The sequence below is a fragment of the Lycium ferocissimum genome, chromosome 10, assembly GCF_029784015.1.
Source record: "Lycium ferocissimum isolate CSIRO_LF1 chromosome 10, AGI_CSIRO_Lferr_CH_V1, whole genome shotgun sequence".
NCBI lineage: Eukaryota > Viridiplantae > Streptophyta > Magnoliopsida > Solanales > Solanaceae > Lycium > Lycium ferocissimum.
Genome location: NC_081351.1, coordinates 22,955,229 through 22,969,056, shown reverse-complemented (window position 1 = coordinate 22,969,056; position 13,828 = coordinate 22,955,229). Strand labels below are relative to the sequence as shown.

Sequence of the window (13,828 nt, the reverse complement as noted above, 5' to 3'; positions counted from 1 at the left end):
TGAACTTAATTTCTATGAAGAATATGAGCAACAAGACAAAGAAGACGAAGAAGAAGTAGGGAACGAAGAGTCCTGTACATACAGTGGGGAGAGAAGAGAAGAGAGAGAGAGAGAGAGAGAAGGGTCAAAAACTCTACTAAAAACTCTTCTGGATTTTGCAAAGGTAATCAGAGAGGAAAACGTGTGGGGGCAAAGGGAAATACGTGTTATTTTAAAGAAAGCCAACTAAGAATTGTCCTTTCAATCCAATACTTTTAGAGAGAGACGCTGAGAACTAAGCAGATGGATAATGAGGGAGGGAGGGCAGGGAGTGTCTCATCAAATTAGAATTGAGGGAGGAGAGAGAGGGTTTGGGGGGAGGGGGGGGGGGATTGAGGGAAAAATATTGATACAATGCAATAAGAGGAGAATAGTTACATTGTGTAATTGATATACAAAATTTAGTTATGAGATGTAATTAAAATAAAATATAGCTACTAAATATAATTACCTACTAGTGTTTGCCACACCATGTAGATTTCCCTACTTTATTTTTGTTTTTTTTAGGAGACATGGTAGAGTACAACTGACTTTCGGCCTCAAATTGGATGAAGAGCGTACTTTTGCTATTATTAATTTCTTTAACAGTATGCATCGAAAGGCTAAAAAACACGTGATTGTAATTAACTAGGGCGTACTACTGAGTTATAGGGTAAAGATTCCTAGAACGTGCCCCCTTAATTATTAATGTTAATATTGCAATAAAAGGTAATAAAGGCCGGAGAAAACTTAAGGGCCTTCTATAACGGCCGTGCATTGAATGACGTTTGTGGAGGTGAGTTTACACGCTCCTTCGGATCCTTTGTAGTTTCTGCCTCCGGAAGTGAGTTACCAAATTACTTATCCGGAGCTTCATATGTTTTTTTGGAACCCTTCACTAGTTGACTCGGATCTGACCTATCGCCACCACCACGTGTCACCTTTTGATACATCCACTTAGTGTCTACGAATTTTTCCCTATAGAATAGCCGTAGCTATTATCTAAGCTTTACTAGATAAAGTTATAGCGGTAGTTGTGGATAAAATTAATCAAGATATATACAAACTTACCCAACAACAACAATATACACAGTTAAATCCCATAATGTGGAGTCTGGGGAGGTTAAACTATACGCAGACCTTACCCTTATCTCGAAAGGTAGGGAGGTTGTTTTCGAAAGACACTCGGTTCAAGAGAAAATATGGCGAAAAAAGTTATAGTGACAAACTGTTCAAAGCAGTATGAAAATGAAACTAAGAGAACGTATATACAAACTGATCCGGATACCAGAATTATTAAAAAACCCATGATAAAAAAGAAATGAAAACGAATATACAAAAAGAAGTGCTTATGCACCCCAGAAACCAAAAAGGAAAAAAAAATTAATTAAACCACTAATAATAAATAAAGGATTACAAAACTATAAAAAGAGAAAAAAGCCATCAACTTCCCCTATTTCCCTCTGTTTGCTGCAGTTAGAAGCATTTAAGCTTTTAAAAAAACAAACAAACAAACTTTGCCATATTTCTCTTTCTTTTATTCTCTCTTTCCTTTGCTTTTGGGTTTTGGGGTTTGTTTTTTTAAAACATTTTTGTGTTTGATCTGCTTAAAAATAATTGTAATTTTGAATTTTGGGTGGTTCTTGAAATTGTGAAAAATGGAGAGAGACTTTATGGGATTGAATATTAAAGATTCTCTACTTGTTGTTAAGGAAGAACCTGTTGAAAGCTGCAAAGAAACTGGTTTGTTTTCTTTTTCTTTGACTAAAATTGTGAATTAAATTGTTTTTTTTAGCATAAAAATCTGATTTTTAGTTGTTTTGGCTTTGTTGTGAGCATAAAAATTTGAATTTTAGTTGTTTTATTGCCTTTGTATTCTTTTTCTTTGACTAAAATTGTGAATTAAACTGAATTTTGGGTGGTTCTTGAAGTTTTTGTTTTGTTGTGAGCATAAAGAAATGATTTTTAGTTGTTCATTAAACTGAATATTGGTGTTTCTTGAAATTTTGGTTTTTTTGTGAGCATAAAAAACTGAATATTAGTTGTTATTTTGGCTTTGTTGTGAGCATAAAAAACTGGATTTTGGGTGTTTCTTGAAATTTTGTTTTTGTTGTGAGCATAAAGAAATGATTTTTAGTTGTTCAGTAAACTGAATATTGGTGCTTCTTGAAATTTTGGTTTTGTTGTGAGCATAAAAAACTGAATTTGAGTTGTTATTTTGGCTTTGTTATGAGCATAAAAAACTGATTTTCAGTTGTTCTTTTGGCTTTGTTGTGAGCATAGAAAACTGAATTTCAGTTGTTCTTTTGGCTTTGTTGTGAGCATAGAAAACTGAATTTGAGTTGTTCTTTTGGCTTTGCTGTGAGCATAAAAAACTGAATTTCAGTTGTTCTTTTGGCTTTGTTTTGAGCATATAAAGTGAAAATTTGTTGTTATTTTTGGCTTTGTTCTAAGCATAAAAATCTGATTTTTTGTTGTTCTTTTGCCTTTGTTGTGAGCATAAAAAAATGATTTCGGGTGAGATTTTTAGTTGTTCGTTAAACTGAATATTGGGGTTTCTTGAAATTTTGGTTTTGTTGAGAGCATAAAAAAATGATTTTTAGTTGTTCACTAAACTGAATATTGGTGTTTCTTGAAATTTTGGTTTTGTTGTGAGCCTAAAAATTTGATTTTTAGTTGTTCTTTTTGTTCAACTATGGGTTTGGAAATTGGTTTGCCTTTGAATTTTCTGCTAAAAAAAGAATTGTGTAGTATTTTTTAAGTTCTTTAATGCATGAGTGTTGATTTATGTTGAATTTAATGTGAACAGGTGAAAGAAAAATGTTTGTTTTGGCTCTATGTACTTATGTGTTGGCTAAATTTAGTATTTTGGTGGTGTTAAAGTTTCTTCTTTCCTCTTTTATTGGGATTTATATTTCTTAGTTTGTTGCTTGGTGTCTTAGTTTTCCTGTTTAAGATGAAACTTTAGCTTAGACTTCTAATTGCTAAAAGCTAACTTCTGATTAGTAGTTTGTTAAATTTCCATAAGTTTGAGGTATAAAGCTTATGAATAAAGATTCTTTTTGCCTTAAAAGAAGATCCTTTTGATATAGAATATATAAGGAAGTTGATTTAATCTCAGGATGATTGTTGATTTGATCCATTTTCCGTGGCGAAAGATGTAAATATGACCTAAGTAGTTTTTGCTGAATTTTGCTTTTGGTAGTTAATGTTTCCTTAGTTATTCTGAAGGAAACTACTCTTAATTATCGTTGGTTGAATTGGACAAAACGAAAGATTTTCTTCTGTCATTTGTATTCTGAGGTAATAAGCACTTTGAATTGATTGTGTAGTTTTTGTTGCGCCAGGATATGAACTGTATGGATGATAAATTCTAGGATAACAACATCTGGTGTCAGTAATTGGCATCTGAATTTAATTTCTGTACAATTTTAGTAGATTTCTTAATAAAAATACAAGATTTGGACTAGAATTACTAGGTTCGGCCGAATCCATACAAAATATTCTAGCTCTGTGCCTATTTTTGTTATTGTTTGTATGTGTTATGTTAAAATGAGGTCTCGTTTTGTATCAGGGTTTCGCTGGAACTTGTCGAGCAAGGTAGGTGGACCCCATTTCATATCTTTGAACTCTTCTCAAGATGAAAAACCCTTCAAAGCTGGTGAAATCCAGGTTTTTCTTGTCCCTTTAATTGCACGAAGTCGATTTATATATATTGGTATAAGAACCGTATGACATGTGCAAATGAGAAAGCTCAAATTTCCATGTTTTGGTGAAACTAGTTGTTGATTTATATATATTGGTATAAGAACTGTATGACATGTGCAAATGAGAAAGCTCAAATTTCCATGTTTTGGTGAAACTATTTGTTATTAATGCTTTGCCGAAGTTTTAGCTCAAGTAACCGAAGGAAGGTTAACCAAAAAGTTGCTTCCGTTTATCAGTTATCTCGACTTCTTGTGTAATTCATTTGCGAAATTATACTCCGAATTAATATCCAATTTCATTGAATTGTGAACAATCTCCTGCTTTTATTGTCTATATATTCCCTTCAAAATGAATTGCACCGCTTTTAATTCCATTTGGGAAGAAAAACTAAATCACCCCGGGTGACAAGGAACGTGTTTTCGCTTGACACCTATTAATCTGCAACAGAATGTGCATGCAATGCTTCCGTTTAACATGAGCAATCCCTCCTACAAGACTCATTTTGGTGGTGCTGCCCAGAATTCTGCAGCTGCGACGATGAACCAGCAGCTTCTTGCTGGGATTCCCGTTACAGCTCCTCATTCAATACTTCCATCCCGTGGCTCTGTGGCTGGGACTACTGATTGGTAAGTTCACCATTTTGTGCACACAGAACAGACTGCATATAAGTCCCCATGGGTGTGGCCTAGTGGCCAATGAAGTGGGAGGAGAACCATGAGGTCTCAGGTTCAAATCCCAACAGAGACAAAAACGATTTCTTCCCATCTGTCTTTAAGCCTTGGTGGACAAAGTTACCTGATACCTGTTGCTTGTGGGAGGTAGCAGGTATCCCGTGGAATTAGTCGAGGTGAGCGCAAGCTGGCCCGACACCACGGTTATCAAAAAGTTAAAAAAATAATGATGACTGTTTTGCAGTTGCCTGAAATGCTAAAAGGGCTGGCCGGTGCACTAAGCTCCAGTTATGTGGGGGTTTGGGGAAGGGCCGGACCACAAGGGTCTATTGTATGCAGTCTTACCCTGCATTGCTTGAAACACTATTAATTGAAAAACATACAAATCATAAGACAACTTGGCTGAAAAACCCCAGTGAATTAGAACAGAAACTGAAACTTTGTCTAACATTTCGTACATCTTTTTGCAGGTTTAATTCCAAAGGATCTGCAGCACCTGCTCAACTGACCATCTTCTATGGTGGGACGGTCAATGTCTTCGATGATATTTCTCCTGAAAAGGTACTCCTCTTTCTCGCTCTCTCATGCACACAAACTGAAAACCTCTCTATAACAGCATCGTTTGTTTCGATTTTTTTGGCTGCTATAGTGAAACGCTATTATAGAGAACATATAATATAACATAGCATAACATGAAAGATCGGTTCCACAGAGAACATGGTTATTATAGTGAACTGTTGTTATAGAGAATTACTGTTTTAGAAAGGTCTGACCATATAAAGAGAGGATACCATTAATCCAGAAATAATAATAAAAAAAAAAGATGCGACAAGCTGACAAGTTTCTCTGAGGTTTATATTTGCCTGGACATGTTACGCAGGCACAGGCTATTATGTTTTTGGCTGGAAGTGGTTGCCCTCCTAATGTGGTGCAACCAAGGTTTCAACTTCAGGCATCTGCACCCAAACCTGCTGCTGCAGATGGCGCTTGTGTGAACCAAGCTCCAAATATGCTGCCTGCCTCGGGTCTTTCCAGCCCTATGTCCGTTTCTTCCCATCCCATTGGCCAATCTGATGGCAGTTCTGGAAACAAAGATGACATGAAGATATCTAAAACTGCAAACACTTCAGTGGAGACTCCAAAGGTTGTGACATCACTAGGACCTGTTGGGACGACTACCATAATGACAGCAGGTATGACATGCCGGATTGGAAACTCGGAACATATTTTTGACGTAAAAGCTTACCTTTTGAAACTCAGAACTTAAGTATCTTTCTGTTCCAGTTATTGCAATAACTATTTATGTTGCTCCAAAGTGGAAGTAATTACTTTCTTGAATTCTTTAGCTGTCCTTGGAGAATTTCATTAGTTTCAGTGCGACTCATTTAGCCCAAACTTTATTGCTTCTTATCATTTACTTTTTTGTGCAGCGGTTCCACAGGCTAGGAAAGCATCTCTTGCTCGGTTTCTGGAGAAGCGGAAGGAAAGGTAAACTGCTAAATCTTTCTTGTTTTTTGAGTTATTGTTTTTCTTTTATGCTTCAGTTTAGGTGTGCTTTTACTGGATCACTATCGTTAGCTAGCTCTCTCTCGTAGCTTTCTAGAAACTATTGATGTGGACGCAAGTTTCTGCGTTAGTATAAAGGATCAATCTTTTGGATAGTAGATGAGAAGACCCATCGAAAATGTAAAATTACTGCAAAATTAATTATGGTCCAGAACCCATAAACTAAAAATTCTGGCTGTACCTCTGTATTCGAGACATATATAACTGAATCTATGTTTATTGGATTCTCGCAAACACAATGTAAGTAGTATTGAGATTTAAGTTCCGATCATGTTTGCAGGGTGATGAACTTAGCACCATATAGCCTCAACAAGAAATCACCCGAGTGCTCTACCCCGGAGTCCAACGGAGTTGGTTTCTCTGCAACTTCCAGTGTCGCTACTAGTCCTCTGTTACCCGGTAAGGAGATCTAGCTATGATCTCCGAAGGCTGTTTAACGCCGTAAATCAGTGAAGCATAATCTATTTTATTCAGCAAGTTATAAGCTGTGTAGCTATCAAGTTTTGTTGTTTTAATTGTAATGTCAACTTGATTTATCTCTAGCCAAAGACTTCCTAGTGTCCAATTTACTTGGTCTTTTGCTCTGTATTTAATTCTCTTTCTTCTGAACCTGATGGAATCCTCCCATCCAAATAACTTCTTCACTTTGTAACTGTTTATTCTGTTGTTACATTGTGTTCACAAGTATATATTAATATTATTTAGTCATTACATGCTTATAGTTTTTATAATTATGTGTGGTTTGGGAGTAGTTCTAAATCTTTTTGAGGTGTTAAGGAAAACTATAAACCAATGACAAGGAGAGGAGTCTTGGTGCAATGGTAAAATTATCTTTGTATGATCTATGAGGGCTCGTCTTTACTCAATAATGGACCAAAAAATAGGGGGTCGTAGCATTGACCTCTTTGTTGGACTCTTCTGTAACAGCTTGATGAGCTGAACCAACAAAAGATATTACGTTCTACCTTTTACTTTTCTTGATCTGCTAACTCCGTAAAAAAATGGCTGGTGGGAGCCAATACGACTGCATTGCGCTTGACCAGTCGAAGGATTGCCTTACCTACACGGCATGGGAAAGATCAAGGCAGAGGAGGTATTCAAAGATGAACTAATTGCTTTTGGGTCCTATCAAAACTAAAGACTAAATACTTGGCCTTATCCAAGTTTAATATTGTGGATTCGAGCGGTAAAATCACTCACTTATGCACTTGTTTATGAGTCTAACATTTTGTGTACCAATGTTACAAATATTTCGACTATCTTAATACAAACAATATTCCTTCCTAGCAATAAATTGAAAAAGAATCTTAATTTATTGGAAAGTGAAACAACAAACTATTCTATTTAAAGGTCCCTTTTTTTTTGGGACCAAATATGTTAAAATTGGATACTTTTTGTGGTGGAGATAGGAAGGGATTGATTTAATGTCACTACTAACAAGTTGTCCATACTCAGCTTTCACGTGCAAAGGGGGTCTAAATCATTAAATGCTTAACATAGGATCCAACCAATTCTTAGTGGCTGACCTTCTATATCTTACATTTATATATTCCCTCTGTTTCAATTTATGTAAACCTATTTTCTTTTTAGTTCGTGTTAAAATAAATGACCTCTTTCCTAATTTGAAAATAAATTCACTTTATGAAATAATTTACAACCACACAAATATTCCAGATTTATTTTGAATCACAAGTTTTAAAAGTTTTCACTCTTTTTTAAATATCGTTGCTCGCTAAATATGCTCACATAAATCAAACGGTGAAATATATTTATTTATTTATTACTATATGGTAGTGGTTGAAAATCTTTATATAATTCCTTCCCCTCTATTGGTGGATATTGTTTTACAAATTTTAACACGTTTTTAAATGTCTTTCCCTTTTATGGGCCCAAGTGTTTGGTGATTGCTTGCAAGTTGAGACATTTCCTGTCTGTCACTAATTGACCAAAGAACATGCTTTCATTGGTTGTCCACTTGTCCCTACTTCAAATAAGTGAAAAATAAAGGGGAAAATCAAAGGCAATAAATCAGGTTTCTGAGTGCAATTCCCCTCTTTGTAGGCAATAAGAAAATAGACTGGTTTATATTTTTGAATGTAATTACTAACTACCCTGCATAGTGTGTAATTTTTTTTATTTTTGTTTTTGCCGAAAGAGAAACAGAACAAGAAAAAATCAGCTTGAAATCAAGCAATGGAATGAGCCCAACATCTCCGGTGACATGCGAAGAAAATACTAGAACACGTGTACATGTTATTCAAAACGATACTCGTCGCTAAAGATTAATTGGTCAATCCATTAGCTATCGAATTAGCCTCTTTAGAGCTTCTAGGCATGGGCAATAAAGATTATCTAGTTCCTGACTTAGAGGTGATAAATACGGTTGATAATATTATTATTCCGATAACACACAGATCCTTCAGGCCACAACATATGAACTACATCAAAATTATCAACTCGCAAAACAACTTCACGCTCTGTAACATATATACCTAGTTCTTGACCTAACAAACATTAGGAAATCATCATACAAACAAAATTTTGATAACTTAATTTCTACAGAACTATGCCGGACAAGGCATAGTTTCTATGTAACTTTTCCCGACAATGCCTTGCTAAATTAGGTCATAGATCCTATTTTTTTTAAAAAAAATTGATTTTTTTTTTTATGTCAGGGGTATTTTCAGTCACTTTTTTCTTACTTAAGTGCCGAAGGCTAAAAATTAAAGACCAGCAATTTGAGCGTCAAAAATTAAAGACCAGCGCATTGAGGGGCATTCTTGCGAATTGCCCTCAAAATTACCCTTTAATTTTGCTAACTAATCATTTGTTAAACTGTTAATTAATCTAATTAGACAAGAATTAACCTTTAAGATCCAACCCTGAAAAGATAAAGGTGGGTGGAAGTGGTCCAATTTTTAGACAACGAATACCAAAAGATAACTGAGGACAAAACTGTTCTATTTTCAATAGTTAAAGGGTAGTTTAAATCCTTTTCTGGTGCAATTTTGCCAATTGCCAGCACCATAGTTATTAACTAACTTCCTAGAGACGTCAAGTGATGAAGAGTTAAGCTGAGACATAAATGGGTTTCCCAATCAATATCCAACTCAAACAATTTCTTGTTTCTTTTTCTTCTGAATTGCAACAAGAAGTGAGGTTTGAGGAGGGTAGGATGTACGCAGATCTTACCTCTATCTTTGCGGGGTAGAGAAACTGTTTCCGAATAGACCCTCGGCTCAAAAGAAATTTTCTTCTGAATAAAGGAGCTTAAATTAAAGCATGAAAGTAATTAATAAAGGTTATTAACAAACATGGATTGATCTTGAAGATGCAATTTCTTGTTGTACATGATAAAAAATTCATCTCTATCCTTTTATTTCATTCTTTCTTTTTATTTTTTAGCTGGAGGACAAGTAGTATTTTATATAGGCAAAAATACATCAAAACCCCCCTGAACTATACACGAAAAGTCGATATCACACCTAAACTATACGGGCGACCTATTACACACCTGAACATCTAAAAGCGATATTAATACCACCCGACAGGCGATGTGGCACAAATTATAAAAATAATTGAAAAATAAGCGCGTTTTAATTAAAATTTATTTATTATTTTCTTTTTTAATTACAAAATATATATTTTTATAATCCCCACCCACCCTATCCCCACCCTTCCACCCGACCCAACCCTCTTCTTCTTCATCCCCAACCTATGCCACCCTCATCTTCTTCATCCCCCAACCCAACCCGCCAGCCCCCACTCCATCTTCATGCCCCCTCCCCCTTCTCTTCATTCCCTGTTTTTTTTTTTTTTTATTCTCTCTCCTCCGTTCATGCCACCACGCCGCCGCCCCATTGTGGTGTTTTTTTTTTTTTTTTTTGAAATTCTTTGAAGGGCAGTTCGTGCAACCCTTCTTCAGTCCATTTGAAGGGCAGTTCGTGCAATTTCTTCATTGTTGTTAAACAATGAAGAAAATTTTCCATTTGAAGGGCAGTGCGTGCAATGAAAATTTCCCATTTGAAGGGCAGTTCGTGCAATATCTTCATTGTTGTTAAAAGTTCATTTGAAGGGCAATTCGTGCAATTTCTTCATTGTAGTTACGCATTGTTTCTTAATCTTGGATAAATTTGAGTGTAAGTGGGACGAAAATACTTCTTGGATTTGTTCAATTCTGTGAAATGGAGAAAAAGAAGACGAAGGATTTTGGGAGTGGCGTTAGAGGAGAAGAAGTCATGGTGGTGGTGGAATGGGAGTGGAGGAAATGAAGATGAAAAAGAAGGGGGGGGGCTGTGCTAAGGGAGATGAAGTGAAGAAACAAACAGGGGAAGGCACAGTGAAGAAGACACAATGAAAAGGGAAAAAGTTTTTTAAAACGTGGGGCCCACAAATAAATAAGTAAGAGAAAAAAGCAAATAACGTGTTGCTGACGTGTCGCTGACGTGTCGCGCGCGTGTGGAACACCTCCACACATGAGACTGGTTAAATGTCCGTGAGGGGGTAAATAATATCACTTTTTTATATTTCAGGTGTGTAATAGGTCGTCCGTATAGTTTAGAAAGCAAAGATATCGACTTTTCGTGTATAGTTCAGGGGGGTTTTGATGTATTTTGCCATTTTATATACGTTACACTCTTTTAACTACTTCAGTCCAAAAATTCAGAGCGAGCAAATTTGGACTTAATCCATTGCAACCGATCATTAATTACTGATCATTAATTATCAGTAAGATCTTCAATTGTAGAGTAAATAAAAAACATTATTGACTGTCTTGGTTTTTTTTTTTATCAAGTTGATGAGAGTTTTTGGTTTTAGTAAAAACTTGAATTAATGTGACATGGAGCTACAAAGCAATCATTTTTAGTATGGAGAATGCTATTACAAGCTAGGTAAGCTGCAACAGATAATTGCCTACAAAAGACACATTATGCTCTCCCTTAATATGCATCATGCAATTATTGCTATCTACACTACTATACTATGGTTATAACAGGACAATACGATTCTTATTACGTTAAAGTAACTGAACTATGTGTAAATTGCTCAAAACTTACAAATAATTACAAATAATTGCAATCTACACTACTATACTATGGTTATAACAGGACAATACGATTCTATAACAGGACAATACGATTCTTATTACGTTAAAGTAACTGAATTATGTGTAAATTGCTCAAAACTTACAAATAATTAGAAGGTTAGACTTTTAGTGCCGGGCTATGACACATCACTTACTACGTCAGTGTTTTGTGGCTCCATTAATTCCACGATAAAAAATATTACCGCATCAAAATCTGACTATACATATTTTATTAAAAAAACTAAAGAAACATTTGTAGCCAATAAAATTCGCGACGAGAAAATAATGATCAAGACAGGGAAATATCGCAACAATCGTATTATTTGATTTCAGAATATGAGTGTTACAATCTCTATGATTCCTCTGATTCGCCTTTTCAATAATAAATTCAAGGGCTTTTGAGCTTGATCTTGAACGATGGATTTGATTCGACTTGTATCAATTCGGCCGGCTTTCGAGCTTTGAGCTGGAACAATCTCCGGTGGTCTTGATCTTGATCTTGAACTTGTACTTGGATTCACTTGCTTGAAGCTTGATCTTGAATCTTAAAATCCGGATCTCTAGAACTTCTGAGAAATACTTGGAGTGCTTGAATGCTTTTAGCTTGTGGAGAAATCTGCGCGCGTTTGATCCACGAGCCTCTCCCTGCTTGTTAGAATTTCGTCACTTTTTCTGAATTATGAGGCCCCTATCTATAGTTGTAGGATGGAGGAGTTGTGATAAGGACGAACTCCTTCCGGCCAATCAGATTTCAGTTGACATGGCGATATTTGATTGGTCAGAACATGTCACCTGCGCACGTGGCACACTTTCATTGGCCCTTGATTTGACTAGGCATGCTGCATCATTTTGACACGTGACATGATTCTATTGGTTCATTTGTTTGAATTGGCGTGTCACGTCATTTGACACGTGGCACCACCGCCTCACGATAATTTGACATCTTGAGAACGTAAGAAGTTTCGCTATCATTTATAAATTTCAAATTAATGGACTAGCCCGACAACATTGGATCATTAATCAAGTCCATATTTATTGGACTTAAATGATTAACTCAATTATATAACCCATAATATTTATTTGGACTAATATAGTCCCAATTTTTTGTGGATTTAAATTTAATAAAATATCATTGTCTACAACATTTAAATGAAACAAAAAAGGAGATTAAGAAGAATGAATTACCGTAAAATTGTCGTTCTCCAGAAAATAGATTGAAAGCCTCTCCTTTGGCTCCTCTTCGACTTAGCACTTTCTATTTCAACATCAATGTGGCGTATTAGTCCATAAAATTTGACAAAAAGACAGAATGAAACGAAATGAGTCATTTAGGAAAATGTTATAAATATATAATCTAAAAATATAAAATATTAGCTATTATTATTAATCTTGGCAAATATTAAACATATTAAGCGATCAAGAGCCATTTAGTTAAATGAATAAGGAGTATCTTTCTCCACCACCTTTATTTTATGGGAGTTTCCTTTTGAAGATGGGATAAGGAGAGGATAAGATGGTACAAATCTTTTTAAATATCACTATAACTTTATAATTATGATAAAAGAAGAAAGTAATAAAACATGTAAATTAAAGATCTCCGCAGAATAAAGATTAATATATATTTGAGAAGAAATTAAAACTAAAAGAAATTAAGTCATTTAATATACAGAGGAATGACTTAAAAAATGGGTAGAAATTCTAATAAAGCCCAAGTGTCAAGGTATAGGTAAAATTGATATGGAGCAATTTGCACCACTGGAGCTATTTGCACCTGACATATATACCCTCAATTTAACCCTATATACCCTAAATTTAACCCTATATACAACGTTCTCTCCCATACCTAAATGACAAAGGATGACAGACCTTCAAGTGATCAAAGATCTTCGGATGGTGGCCAAAGACTTTAAGTTGGCCTCTATAGCTCAGGTGGCCAAACATTATTGCAGATTCATTCGAAGCAGGAGAGAAATACAAAACATTGTCGGTTGGGATTGGATTAATGAAGATTTCACCTCGTGCTGACAAGGAAAAGAAAGTCCTACGTGGTCTGTTGGACAAGTTGTTGCAATTTTATGGTTTGGGAATCTATCACGGGGACCTTAATCCAACCACTGTGCTGATTAACCGCGATGACATGAGGTGAAACTTGTTAGTATGAAGTTTACTAAATATACCCAGCCAAGTTTAGAGGAGGACTATAAAACATTGGCAAAATTACTTTCTCTATTTCATTACACGGGCAAGACAAACAATTTCAAATATCTGCCTCATCAGGTCAGTGACGTTAAACTTAGGTTCATAAGAAAACCTATGTACATATTCAATGTCGTATGCGTTTGCATGGTGGATGGATATTTATCAAATAAAATGAGTCGCAATTTTTTTGGACAAAGTTGCAAAATCATATCTAATGCTTCAAACAATGCATCGGGGGATAGAGTCAGTGATTGGTATGACGAGTTTTCAAAAATAGTAGCTTGTACTCGAGTTTGCCACCAATACAAGTAGATCGTCCAAAACTACGTCTTATAAAATTTATGTGAGATATATGCGCTCATCCGCCTACTCCATCTGGTGGGGTTCAACCAACTCTAACTAAAGTTATAGAAGCTTTTCATGCATTATTCCTGATTTTTTGTGTAGGCTGATGGAGAAACTTATGGATAAAACTAATTAAAGATCCTATTGACAGAAACTAGGTTGGCTCAAAATATTTTTGTTCGGGGTGTCAAGCTATTTCACCACTGTGTTGCTACTTCTGAGAGCTTATTATTGA

The 13,828-nt window shown here is 35.4% G+C and overlaps 1 protein-coding gene across 2 annotated transcripts; it reads left to right on the top strand.

Annotated features, from left to right (window-relative positions):
- Nucleotides 1-1,459: 1,459 nt before the first annotated feature.
- Nucleotides 1,460-6,671, top strand: LOC132032856 (protein TIFY 6B-like). Of its 2 annotated transcripts, none has more exons than XM_059422627.1 (7): nt 1,460-1,761; nt 3,593-3,690; nt 4,246-4,352; nt 4,868-4,958; nt 5,278-5,590; nt 5,828-5,885; nt 6,244-6,671. In XM_059422627.1, exons 1-7 carry the CDS (start codon nt 1,677-1,679, stop codon nt 6,374-6,376), a joined length of 885 nt encoding a protein of 294 aa, XP_059278610.1. In that variant the 5' UTR covers nt 1,460-1,676; the 3' UTR covers nt 6,377-6,671. The 2 variants fall into 2 exon arrangements, with proteins under 2 accessions (XP_059278610.1, XP_059278609.1); XM_059422626.1 differs by having other exon boundaries at nt 1,462-1,761; nt 4,174-4,352.
- Nucleotides 6,672-13,828: the final 7,157 nt, after the last annotated feature.

Excerpts from the sequence above, each read along its gene's own strand:
- LOC132032856 (XM_059422626.1), top strand. The coding sequence starts at position 1,677 with ATGGAGAGAGACTTTATGGGATTGAATATTAAAGATTCTCTACTTGTT. Across the intron at positions 4,353-4,867 it reads GTGGCTGGGACTACTGATTG|GTTTAATTCCAAAGGATCTG; the intron begins GTAAGTTCACCA and ends ATCTTTTTGCAG. Across the intron at positions 5,591-5,827 it reads GACTACCATAATGACAGCAG|CGGTTCCACAGGCTAGGAAA; the intron begins GTATGACATGCC and ends TTTTTTGTGCAG.